At 37.5% G+C, this 14,277-nt stretch overlaps 1 protein-coding gene across 1 annotated transcript in view; it reads right to left on the bottom strand.

Moving 5' to 3' along the window:
* Positions 1–2,178: 2,178 nt before the first annotated feature.
* arl8bb (ADP-ribosylation factor-like 8Bb) overlaps positions 2,179–14,277 on the bottom strand; it is a 28,902-nt gene continuing 16,803 nt past the window's right edge. The window contains exon 7 of the mRNA XM_052101331.1: positions 2,179–7,272. Within this exon, the coding sequence (XP_051957291.1) occupies positions 7,223–7,272 (50 nt within the window). The 3' untranslated portion in view covers positions 2,179–7,222. The remainder of the gene's footprint in view (positions 7,273–14,277) is intronic.

Here is a 14,277-nt window from a genome sequence, read left to right as displayed (position 1 = left end):
TCCCGGAAGTAGCAGCAAACACATGCCACGCCGTAGAACAAACCATTTGCGACGCACTTTTAAAAGGTGAGACGTTTAAAGAATAATATTATTTTATTCTGAATTTTATCAGTACATCTAAATAAAAATAACTTGTAAATTAAAACCTTTATAGTTGAGTATTACTCATTAAATTAGGAAATAAGGGATGTTAACGGATAACTAACAGATTAGGCAAGGATTGGAGCTGGATAAAGTTAGTAACGAACACCCTATTAATTGTAAAATCTGTTCTCTTGATTCAGTTTCATCCATCGTTTAAAAAAAAAAAAAGTAATATCGTAATAAATTATTACAATTTAAAATAACTGTTTTCTATTTTAATGTATTTTAAAATGTAATTTACTCCTGTGATGCCAAGCTGAATTTTCAGCCTCATTACTTTTGAACGGCAGTTTATATACGAGAATGCTTAAGTTGTTTTAAAGCTGAATATATTGTGTATATGAATAAGTATTGTAAGAATTATACATTAGATATATAATATTTATAATACATAAATAATTATATTACTATATATAGAATTGTAAACAATAAGCTTCATTTCACTAAATTTTACATTTACGTGCTGCTAATAGTTAATAGTTCATTGACCCATTGTGCGGTGCGAGCAGGAAATCACCTGTCACCAGCCTGTCTCTGTACTATCTGAAAAGTCATAAATATGACATTAGTTACCATGAGATTAGTGAAAACAATGAACATGAGGTAACATAAAAAGGCAACAGAAGCCCTAGCCTGAAATAAGTTGAGGCAAATAACGGTAGCTGAACACTAATCCTCAAATATTAGCTGATTTGATCTTTAAAAAACAACATCGCTGTAACAACATACTCATGCTACATATATGTCGGTGTGTTACATAAATATATAAAATAAATGCATTTATTGACTACTAATTACCAGAAATCGCAGTTCTGTCACTCTGCTCTAACAGTTTGAAATGCCCGCCAAAGCACTTCCTGGAACTATCTGAAGTCTACGTGAATCACGTGACGATCAAGCATTTAGAACTTCCGTTGTCGCAACTCTCTCTCTATATGGCTCTGGTTTTAATGTTGTTGTTTTGCACGACTAGTGTTAATTTCCCTAAAAGTGGGGAAAATAACATACTTATACATGTACAAAAGATAATGTGTTGATTATGATAAAAGTTTTACAATGCAGTACTTCAAAAACATTTATGAACTGACAATAGGAATGGGCGGATTGATACTAAAGTATCGATACATCTGTATCATTAATATCATAAGCTTCGATGTGAAAAAAAAAATTATTACATGAGCGAATTGTTGCATGGCACCGTAACTATTTGTTCTTCCGCTCATCTTGACGCACAAAAATGATAAAATACACTAGCATGTAGTATGACTTTCAGTCATAGCGCTCGTTCAAAGAGGGACCAGTGCTTTCCTGAGATAATGACAGAAAAACAGAATCTGGAGTAATTCGCACTAAGTAATGACAAACCTAGACATGACATGTATTATAATGGGCTTTTATTACCATTTTTACGGGCTTATTTAAATTCAGAGTTGTTAAAACATCGATAATTTGTAATCCTCGTTAATAAATGATACCGTCGTGAAAAATACCCATGGATTTAATGTAGTTATATTGTAGTAACCATGTTTTTTCTTTCGTTTAGGCAGTAACCAAGGTTGATTCAATTAACCATGGTTTTACTACAACATTACTGTAGTATACATATTGTAACTTGGTTTTAGTAATAGTAACCATATAACAATATATATGGTTAATTTTGTGGTTTTATATTTGTTGTATGGCACTCTGCTGCCATCATGTGGTCTTTTGATTATTTACAAGACCCATTCAATGAGGGTTGTGACCACGTAAATCGAGAGACCTAAGATTAAATGTTGTTCAAGGTAAAATATAAATAAATACATTTATTATTTATATTTTTAATAAAAATGTTTGCCGTGAGGGTTAACTTATGCTAACAGACATTTAACCTCTCTGCAGTAATTGATGACATTTGGATTTGCCTGTATGTTCTTTAACTTTAACTGTCAGATATTTAAAATGTTTTTAAAGGAGTCAAAAGCAGCAACCTTTAACTTCCCTGGCCAAATATAACAGTGCTAAAGGACAGAATGCACAGACTAACAGTCACCCTAAAGATTTTTTATTAAGCAATCACAATAAAACAATATATTGCTAAACACACAAATGTTTTTTGCTTATTTACAAAGTCAGCAAACAGATCCATTGATTGTTCAACCTGTGTATAGTGTTTAAAGGTTGCACAGAGATAATACACGAGGGAATAAGCTTTGCTCATAGATCTGCTGCTTTTTTTGAGCATACCCAACAACCCACATCAGCTGTCTAAATGTGTGAAGAAATGCATATACAGAGGTGTGAACAACTGTACAAGCTTGCGATGACCTGCTCACCTCCATTCTTTTATTAAACAGTACATGCAGCAGAGGTGGCTGGGATGTGATTTGTATGTACAATCAGCAACGCAGAGACAGTGACAAATTGCTTTAGAGTATCAGAGTTAATAATATGGCCATCAAGAATATAAAAGTAATTTAACAATTAAGCTTGGATTTCTAGGGAACTTGTTTATGATGTAATTTATCCGCTCCCAAAAAAAAAAAAAAAAAAAAAAAAGAAATGTAAGAAGCATATTTTAAAGCCCTTGGTAAATAGATGAAATAGCATTCAATCCTTATAGCATATTAAAACATTCATTGATAATAAACATTTGAGGAAAAAAAAAATACAAACAAACTTCTTAAACATTTAGGAAATAACTAAGGAGAACATGATTGCCAATGTTAGCACACAACATGTCAAACAACATTTATTAAAACCATTCCTCTGACTAAAACAAACAATAATAAAAAAAATTGTTACACCAACACATCTTCACTATACAATATATATAATATTGTTTCAATTTTGACTCTTTGACTTCTTACTTATAATAAAAATATTTTTTATAACATTTTTATAACAAGGTTACAGTGAGGCACTTACAATGGGGCACATTTCTGGAGGGCTTAAAGGAAGAAGTGGGAAGTTTATTATTTTATAAAAGCACTTCACATTAATTCTTCTGTTAAAACTCATCTATTTATTTAGCTTTAAAGTTTTAGTCATTTTAGGGTTTGTTGAAATATGGCAACAAAGTTGTACAATTGACTATAACTTTACACAGAAAATAGTAGTTAGCAATTTTATAACACTAAAATCATGTTAACACAAATATGATTTATGTCTTGTGACTATACTATTGAAACAGTGAGTATTTTAATGCTTACGAATTGGCCCCATTCATCATTGTAAGTGCCTCACTGTAACCCAGATTTTATTTATTTTATTTTTATAGGCCAAAATGTATTTTTTTGGTAATCAACATTATGCCACAAACACTGTTGATTGAGCTATACTTGTATTGAATCCGGAATGTTCCTTAAATGACTGTTTAACGAATATGTCCATGTACTGTAATACTATTTACTACTGCAATTACATTCAGTGAATTTGTATTTAATGCAACAAGCAAGCCTTTTGTGGCAGCACAAAATATAATATTCTCACTTATTTAGATGATTTTCAATACCAATATGCTGCCAAACAACATCCTCTGTTCTCAGGGGCCAGTCCTAAGGTTTATGAGTCTGACATTAATGGATTATATATTTAAGATACTATTTTCTCTAAGCATCAGCACAGAACATGAGATGACCTGTAGACCTACTTCATACAACGACAAACATCTTCAGACGTATGATATCTCTCATCATAGGTGACACTCAGAATTTTAACATACAGCTCTCTGAACTCTCCCTTCAGCTCATGACAGAGATATGGACACTTTTCTGAGGTAGAATAGAGAGGACAGTCTGAAAGTCTATTCATCTCAGTCTTTAAGCTATTATCTTTTGGTTGAGTTTTAAAAGCCTTTTTCCAAGAATTTTTGCAGCCTAAGTCTGCAATGTCATTCTAAAACTTTGAATTTGAGGCCAAATCAGGAGATGACAAAATAAAAATTAGATATCCCGAATGAAACTTGTTCCTAATGTTTTAGATAGGATAAGAAGGCTGGCACACATACTACCATTACTAAAGTCAAAATTCATTTTTGCAACCTAATACCAATAACTTGACCGTCTATATAAATTTAAGTCTCTATGTTGATCAAAAGCTCATGGCCACATGACATTTTAATCAACTATGAGTAATCAACTGATCAGCAGAGTGAATAATCTTTAGTGTAAAAGCACTAAACCGTATTTTTACTTCACCCTTAACATAAGGCCTATTTAAAGAAAAAAACTTTGTACCACCTGGCCTGCTTAGTAAGTCATTGAGAATTAAATCACATCTTAAAAACAACTCTGAGGAAGCAGCCAGGCACAGAAGATACACAGATTTAAGATGTTATGTCTGATTTGTGTGAGAATTGCACACACACAGGACATATGTCATCCACTCTCAAATTAGTACCATTAACTTTGCCCAACATGCAAGAACAACACAACTATTTTTGATCCCAGCATCTCAAAGCTTTTTATGACTATGTGCACCAAGAAAAACAAGATGTTCAGTCCACATAGTTTCTTAACCCCCATTTAGAATGCTCTGTTCATTATATTACCATTTTATCAAATACTTTTAAACATTTAAAGCATATTTACAGTGCATGTGTTTGTGTATTTTTGTTCCATGGACTTTGCGAAAGAGTGGCAAAACTTCTGCCATAACGTTCTGTGGAGATACATTATGAAGAAGTGAGAAAAAGCATACACATGATAAAATAAAGGCAGATTCATATCTGTATAGTTTGCAGAACAGCCATTGATTCATGTGAGTCAGTTTCTACGTACGTTGATGTTAGCAGTGTTAAATGAATATTTCGGGTTCAATATAAGTTAAGCTCAATCGACAGCATTTGTGATTGATTACCACAAAAAATTATTTTGACTAGTCCTTTTCTTTAAAAAAGAAAACAAAATCGAGGTTGCAAAGGAAGTGAATGGGCCCAATTTTTCGAGGGTTTAGAGGCAGAAATGTGAAGCTTACAATTTTACAATATTATAAAAGCACAATCCTTAATACTTATGTATAATTTGTGCTGTAAAGTTGTTTAAATCATAATTTTATAAAGTAGATTTAGGGTTTGTTGACATTACATCAACATGGCAACAAAGTTGTACAATTAGCTCATGAAAAAAGCAATGTTATCACACTAAAATCATGTAAACACATTGTTTATATATTGTGGTATACTTTTGAAACAGTTTACGTATTACGGATTGGCCCCATTCACTTCCATTGTCTCACTGGAACACAGAATTTTGCTTTTTTTTTTTTTAAAGAAAAGGAGAGACAAGTCCAAATTATTTTTGTTTTAATCAATATTATGCCACAAATGCTGTCAATTAAGCTTAACTTGTATTGAACCTGTAATATTCCTTTTACTTAACTTAGTATTAAATGGCACCTAAAGAAAGTTGATGGCCAACAGCAACATTTGTTGTAACTTTGTGGTGTTGGAAACATGAGTGAGTATTTGGAAAGGCACTTAACTTTTAGAATTTGCAAACTCCACATTTACCCACCATCAGGAGATGGCCGAGAATCCCATTAGAGGACACACTTTTCAAAATGGAGACATTTTTAAACCAAGGGTGGGATAAGTGAATTGTGATCACAAAATTTAACAAGCTAGCTTTGTTATTGTAATACGACTTAAAGGTGAAATGTGTACTTTCTGTGCCACCAATGGCAACAGAATTGAAAAAAATGATTACGGTTTTCAAATCTCCATTGTTTGGACAGATAGTACCAACCAAACTCACGCCATTGGTTGACCCAATGTTGTTTTGTCAGACACAAACTGGCTGCTTAAACGAAATTACACACTTTTGCAGAGATTTAAGACAATATCCGAAACACTTCACAATAAGGTTCCATTTGTTAACATTAGTTGAATGTTAGTTCATACCACCAAATGCATTAACTAAAGATAACGAATGGAACCTTATAGTAGTGTTACCAAAATATCAGTTGAACATTCATTTAAAACTTTTATATAAGCTCTAGATACTAAATACTAACTATTCAAATTTTCCTTTAACACCCTTTGAATATGCTTTCAGGAAATAACCCATAATATATATATATATATATATATATACATACACACACACATATACATACATACATACATACATACATACATACACATACACACACACACACACACACACAAATACATAGTACTGTGCAAAAGTCTTAGGCACATAAGATGATTCACAAAAGCATTTGTCTTAAGATGGTTATTTATATCTTCAACTTCAGTGTGTCAATAGTAAATATAAATGTTAGACTCCCAAACATTACTTTTACAAATAGAAAAGATTAGAATAGAAGAACAGGGAGCCCTGCAACAGATGTCATGGCCCCCAAAAAGCCCCCCAATAAACATTGTGTCGGTCTGAGATTACATAAAGAGACAGAAGTAATTGAGACAGCCTAAATAGATAGAAGAACTGTGGCGAATTCTCCAAGAAGCTTGGTACATCCTATCTCCCAACAACCAAGAAAAACTGTGTCCAATACCTAGGAGAATCGGTGCTATTTTAAAGGCAAAGGTGGTCACACCAAATATTGATTTAGCTTTTTTTCATGTTTATGGACTTTGTATGACATTAAGTGATAAATGAATACTATTTTTGTCATTATTTTTTATACTATGCAACATTTTTCACAAGTCCCTACAATTTAGCACAGTACTGTGTGTGTGTGTGTGTGTGTGTGTGTGTGTGTGTATAAAAACATATTTTTGTGTCAAAAGGTCAAAGGAGATGTTCTGGTGGGTCAAGGTTTAGCTCTGAGGTGGGTCAAGGTTAATATGATAGTAAAGAAAAAAAAATCCAGCCAACAAAACAGGTGGCAAATCATGGTAAGAAAAGTCTGAGGCCCACCAGTGAGTGATGATGCTATAATTTTAGTCTGCGTGTGTAATAGATAGAATTAATGAGACAGGAAGCAACTGGATACACAGATGTGGCTGAGAGGGACTGCATCACTGAGACAGCCATTAAGGGCTGGTCTGAAGAGCACTGGTCTAAGCTGGTCTGTGCTGGGTGGTGCTGGAACAAGGGCAGGACTGGACTGATGGATGAAAAGGGGTCTGCTCTCAACTCCTACGAGATTTTGAATGCTGAATCAGCCACTGCAATGTGATATCTTAAGGAGGGAAGTAGATAAAGAGGATTACAATAATTTTCTAATACCATCTTGTCAAACAATGAACTTGAAATTGACTTTTGATCCTAATTCGCATCCTCTCCCAAACCCATTTGATAATGGTACATACAGTTTAAGTCAGAAGTTTACATACACCTTAGCCAAATACAATTAAACTCAGTTTTTCACAATTCCTGACATTTAATCGTAGAAAACATTCCCTGTCTTAGGTAAGTTAGGATCACCATTTAAAGAATGTGAAATGTCAGAATAATAGTAGAGAGAGTCAGTGGGTCAGACATACACTTTGTTAGTATTTGGTAGCATTGCCTTTCAATTGTTTAACTTGTATCAAACATTTTGGGTAGCCTTCCACAAGCTTCTCACAATAAGTTGCTGGAATTTTGGTCAGGTTTGTAGGCCTCCTTGCTCACACTCACTTTTTCAGTTCTGCCCACAAATTTCGGATTGAGATCAGGACTTTATGATGGCCACTCCAATACCTTGACTTTGCTGTCCTTAATTCATTTTGCCACAACTATGGAGGTATGCTTGGGGTCATTGTCCATTTGGAAGACCCATTGGCGACCGAGCTTTCAATTCCTGGCTGATATCTTGAGATGTTGCTTCACTATATCCCAATAATTTTCCTTCCTCATGATGTCATCTATTTTGTAGTGCACCATTCTCTCCTGCAGCAAAGCACCCCCACAACATGATGCTGCCACCCCCATGCTTCACGGCTGGGATGGTGTTCTTCGGCTTGCAAGCCTCAACCTTTTTCCTCCAACATAACAATGGTCATTATGGCCAAAGAGTTCAATTTTTGTTTCAGTAGACCAGAGGACATTTCTCCAAAAAGTAAGATAACTGTAGTTTGGCTTTTTATTGCGGTTTCAGCTTCCTTGCTGAACAGCCTTTCAGGTTGTGCTGATATAGGACTAATTTTACTGTGGATATAGATACTTGTCAACCTGTTTCCTCCAGCATTTTCACAAGGTCATTTGCTGTTGTTCTGGGATTGATTTGCACTTTTCGCACCAAACTATGTTCATCCACCCACAGGTACACCTCTTATCAGAAGCCTATTGGCTAATTTTCTTGAATTTTGCAAGTTGCTAAAAGGCAAAAAAGTGTATGTAAACTTCTGACCCACTGAAATGATATAGTCAATTAAAAGTGAAACAATCTGTCTGTAAACAATTGTGTGCGTGTGTTTGTGTGTATATATATATATATATATATATTTATTTATTTTTTATTATATTATTTGTACAAACTCAAACCTCATTAAAAGATGGTCATTTTTGCCACCTAATGGCATATAGATGTAACCAACACAAATGTTCAAGAAAGAATCGCTGGGATGAATCAAAATCTCCACCACAAGCTTTATGTAGTGCTCTCAAACTTTGATTTGGAAAACCACAGCCACAGACAAGCGGAGTGACACAAACAGTGAAGTGTCTCATATGCTATATATCAGCAGTCGGTTGCATGAAAACACTTATTGACAATATTATTACACTTATAACTAAGGGTTTTCTTCATTTAAGGAGTTTCTGGAACTGAGCCACAGTAAGATTAGAGGACCGGACCTAACTATTGCATATTGGAATTTTACACTGATCAGCTATGAATAAATCAGTGCGGGTGTTCTTGTATTGTTATAGATATTTCACGAAGTTTAACTTTTAATTTTACAGTGACCAGCTATTTCACATATTCAGGATGGTTCATTGGACCTCTTTTCTCTTTAAATAAAAGTAAGTAGTCAAAGACGTGGCCTGCACATGCTCCGACGTATAGCATTGTAGCGCTTGTGTGCAGACAACCCAAGCTCAAATTCAGCTTGTTGTGTGACTCCCCACTCTTCTCCCTATCATTTCCTGTCACTTCTGCACTCTCCTGTTACATTAAAGGCCTAAAATAAAATACAAATATATAATTACTTACTTGAAATTTGATAGATGCTTAAATTGCACAAGCTTTAACAGAATGTGCTACTGTAAAGGGAAGAACATTATTATGCCAGCACTATGCTAATGTTATGTATCTCTTTTTCATCTGTCCAGTCATTTGAACACTGAAAAAAAGTTTATGGTTAAGTAAATATAGCAGAAAATATTAAAGTACTTTCTACATTGAATAAGCAAGTTTAAGGGTGAAGATGAAAATATTAAAGTAAATTCTACATTTGTAATAAATTCAAACATGCACAAATGAATGCTCTAGCTTATAAGTACATATTATTTATGATTGTATATTATCTTTTCAGTGTGTCATCTTGTATGAGTCCTAAAGACCATATTAAAGGTCACATTTGTTATTTATTTTTTTTGCACATAACTTCTACCTCCTGATGCTGCTTGTACTGTTATGGTCACCGGCCTTATACATATATTTACATATTTATACAATGCACCTTCTGTTTTTATACTTCTTCATTTGCACCTTGTACTGTATTCATAAACATATGCTTTGAGCTGGTCTCTGCTTCTCTACCTCATAACTTTGCACTCTAAAAAATAAATATTGCATACACTCCATATATATATATATATATATATATATATATATATATATATATATATATATATATATAAAACACAACATATATATACACACACACACATTGCTATTTGCACTTCTGATTAGATGCTAACTGCATTTCATTGGCTCTGTACTTGTATTTTGCATAATGACAATAAAGTTGAATCTAATCTAATATTAATTTGCTAATTTGAGTAAATTTCACAGGTAAAGACAATAAGTACATTTTCCTTAACTTTTCGAAGTTTATGTTACCAGCATGCACAGGGCTAGAATAATTAATGAGCTTGCATGGTTTCATTGTTTGTAATTTGATATACACCAATTTTATTGTTGATTTTGTTGTTACATTTGGTAACTTTTTGTTCTGTGAGTCTTAAGTAAATTTTCTACGCAAAATACCAGTTCATAATCAATAAAATAATCTGTTGATCGTTACCATCAAGTATTGAGATCTGCGTGTGCAGGATTTTGTTTCTATCACCATTAAAGCAAGGTGATGTTGTCTAAAAGACTACAAAGCATGCATTAAGCTTCCCTGTGGAAGGCTTTTGTGTGTCATGTTGTACATTATGAAGTATGTTAAAAAAGCATTGAAATGCCAGTATATTTCTAAATGCATTGCTTAAGTAAGTGCTACATTGCGTACATTGTAAATGTAAACATTTACATTGAGTAGAATGTACAAACAAAATGCAAGTATAAATTACTTGGAACAGGGTTTTGCAAAGTAACTCTACTTGAGATGCTCTAATTAAAGCCACCAAGAATTGTGTCTAGCGTTTCCTTGAAAATATGGTCTGTTAAATTTGCTAGCAATATCTGTGTGGAAATTCTTTCCTATGTATTTTTAAGTGAACCCACACTCCGTGTAGGCTGTCTGTGCGGCCAATAAGGAGAGAGAGAGACTAAATTCAGTATTTCAAGTTTAAGGTTGTGAAGCTTACAATTCAAGTCAAGTAAAGTCAAGTGGTTTTTACTGTTGTTCAACCATATACAGTACACAGTGAAATGAGACAACGTTCCTCCAGGACCATGATGCTACATAAAATAACATAGGACAAACACAGAACCACATGAGACTACACAGACTAAATAACATACCTATATAAAGTGCACATGCAAACGTGTGCAAAAAGTACGCGACAGTACAATAAATTACTAAAAATTAACAGGACAATAGGCACAGTGAGAGACAGTGCAGTGCCGACCAGTACACAAAAAGATGACAGTTTCTAAAAATGCCAAATGTAAACATAACATACTATGAGATGAGTGTTCTATGCACATAGCAGTTATTGAGGTAGCAGCCAGTTATAAAGTGACAATAATTAAAGTGCAACTCAGGACTTGTGCGTGCGTGCGTGTCAGTCCAGTCTCTGAGTATTGAGGAGTCTGATGGCTTGGGGGAAGAAGCTGTAACACAGTCTGGCCGCGAGGGCCCGAATGCTTCGGTACCTCTCGCCAGACGGCAGGAGGGTGAAGAGTTTGTGTGAGGGGTGTGTGGGGTCATCCACAATGCTGGTTGCTTTGCGGATGCAGTGTTTTTTGTAAATGTCTTTGATGGAGGGAAGAGAGACCCCGATGATCTTCTCAGCTGTCCTCACTATCCTCTGCAGGGCTTTGCGTTCCGAAACGGTGCAAGTCCCAAACCAGGCAGTGATGCAGCTGCTCAGGATGCTCTCAATAGTCCCTCTATAGAATGTAGTGAGGATGGGGGGGTGCAAGATGTGCTTTCCTCAGCCTTCGAAGAAAGTAGAGACGCGCTGGGCTTTCTTGGTAATAGAGCTGGTGTTGAGGGACCAGGTGAGGTTCTCCACCAGGTGAACACCAAGGAATTTGGTGCTCTTGACGATCTCCACAGAGGAGCCGTCGATGTTCAGTGGAGAGCGGTCACTCTGTGCTCTCCTAAAGTCAACAACCATCTCTTTTGTTTTGTCCACATTCAGGAGACAGGTTGTTGGCTCTACACCAGTCCGTTAGCCGCTGCACCTCCTCTCTGTATGCGGACTTGTCATTCTTGCTGATGAGATCCACCACGGTCGTGTCATCGGCAAACTTAATGATGTGGTTCGAGCTGTGCATTGCTGCACAGTCGTGAGTCAGCAGAGTGAACAGCAGTGGACTGAGCACACAGCACTGGGAGGCCCCAGTGCTCAGTGTGGTGGTGGTGGAGATGCTGTTCCCGATCCTGACTGACTGAGGTCTCCCAGTCAGGAAGTCCAGTATCCAGTTGCAGAGGGAGGTGTCCAGGCCCAGCAGGTTCAGCTTTCCAATCAGGTGCTGAGGAATGATTGTGTTGAATGCTGAGCTGAAGTCTATGAACAGCATTCAAATTCGAACGTATGAGTCCTTTTTATCTAGGTGGGTGAGGGCCAGATGGAGGGTGGTGGCGATGGCGTTGTCTGATGAACGGTTTGGACGATACACAAACTGCAGTGGGTCTAGTGAGGGGGGCAGCTGGGTCTTAATGTGCCTCATGACGAGCCTCTCGAAGCACTTCTTGATGATGGGTGTGAGTGCGTTGGGAAGGTAGTCGTTGAGGCAGGACACTGAAGACTTCTTTGGCATGGGGACAATGGTGGTGGCCTTGAAGCACGTTGGAACGCCGGCGCTGCTTAGAGAGATGTTGAAAATGTCGGTAAGTACATCTGCCAGCTGGTCTGCACATCCTCTGAGCACTCTACCAGCAATGTTGTCTGGTCCAGCAGCCTTCCGTGGGTTGACTCTACATAGAGTTTTCCTCACATCAGCCGTGGTATGACAGAGCACCTGGTCGTTGAGAGGAGGGGTGGTCTTCCTCGCCACATGTCGTTCTGTGCTTCAAACCTAGCGTAGAATTTGTTCAGCACATCTGGATGGGAGTCATCTTTGTCACAGGCAACTGATGTTGTCCTGTAGTTGGTGATGGCCTGGATGCCCTGCCACATGCGCTGCATGTTGCAGCTGTCCTGGAAGTGACTGTGGATTCTCTGGGCTTGTGCGCACTTTGCCTCTCTGATGGCCCGGGACAGTTTGGCCCTCGCTGTTCTTAGGGCAGCCTTGTTGCCTGCTCTGAAGGCTGAGTCTCGGGTCCTCAGCAGAGCACACACCTCCGCAGTCATCCACAGCTTCTGGTTGGAGCGTGTGGTGATGGTCTTGGAGAAGGTGACATCATCAATGCACTTGCTGATGTAGCTGGTCACTGATGCTGTGTATTCCTCCAAGTTGGTAGAGTCGCCATATGTTGCTGCCTCCCTGAACATGTGCCAGTCAGTACACTCAAAACAGTCCTGAAGAGCAGAGATGGCTCCTGCTCGCCAGGTTTTCACCTGCTTCTGGAGCGGTTTTGTACATCTGACGAGCGGTCTGTATGCTGGAATTAGCATAACAGAGATGTGGTCAGAGTAGCCAAGGTGGGGGCGGGCTCCACCCGGTACGCGCCTGGGATGTTTGTGTAAACAAGATCAAGCGTGTTCGCCCCTCTCGTTGCAGTCCACATACTGATGTAATTTAGGGAGCACTGTCTTGAGATTCGCATGGTTGAAATCTCTGGCGACAATAGTCCGTCAGGGTGAGCGTTCTGCAGTTCGCTCATAGCCCCATACGGTTCACAGAGCACTTCCTTAAGTGTTAGCGCTGGAGGGAATGTAAACTCCGCTTATAATAACAGTGGTGAATTCCCGTGGTAAATAAAAAGGTCTGCATCTAACAGTCACAAACTCCACCAGCGATGAGCAGTAACTAGAGACTAGCACAGAGTTATTGCACCATTCCATGTTGATGTAAACACACAAGCCACCACCACGAGTCTTACCGAACAGAGCTGCATTTCTGTCGGCATGAATGAGGCTCTCCCGTCTAGCTGAATGCGGCGTCCGGAACTCTGTCGCTGAGACGCAGCAGTCTCTAAGCGCACGCTGCGTAGTCTGCTGGAGTCGGATGTAGTCCCGTTTATTGTCCAGGGAGCAAATATTTGAGAGCAGGATAGACGGGAGAGCCGACCGGCTAGGGTTTGTTTTTAGCCTAACATGGACCCCCGCCCTCTTGCCGCGCCTTCGCTTCCTCATACACCGTTTACGACGTCCCCTCCCCCGGGCACCAGCATCAGGCGACGCAGAGGACTGGAGGCCTGGTTTCCGCAGCAAGTTGAGTTCGCGTAGAAACTCCTGCATATCATCATGCAAAAATATTGCAGCATGCAATCTTATATTTTAACAGTGTCTGGCAATGGTAGACACGAACACCGGTTGCTCCGATGTCCATGTGCTGTAAAAGTCGAGCTAAGTGACAAAAATAGCACCATTTTGGATCCAGAACGGCCGCTGCTTGCTACCGCGCTGCCATCTTGGATCTTTTTTTCACTTGCACATATTGTTTATTTACTGTAAACGTAACTTATAAAAATTGATGTTAAATATTAGCAATTTAAAAATGATATACATCATTCTCAATATTATTTTGAGACTTTAT

Source organism: Xyrauchen texanus, chromosome 32 (assembly GCF_025860055.1).
Source record: "Xyrauchen texanus isolate HMW12.3.18 chromosome 32, RBS_HiC_50CHRs, whole genome shotgun sequence".
Taxonomy (NCBI): domain Eukaryota; kingdom Metazoa; phylum Chordata; class Actinopteri; order Cypriniformes; family Catostomidae; genus Xyrauchen; species Xyrauchen texanus.
Note: the sequence above shows the minus strand (reverse complement) of the source record. Positions and strands in the feature narration are given on the sequence as shown.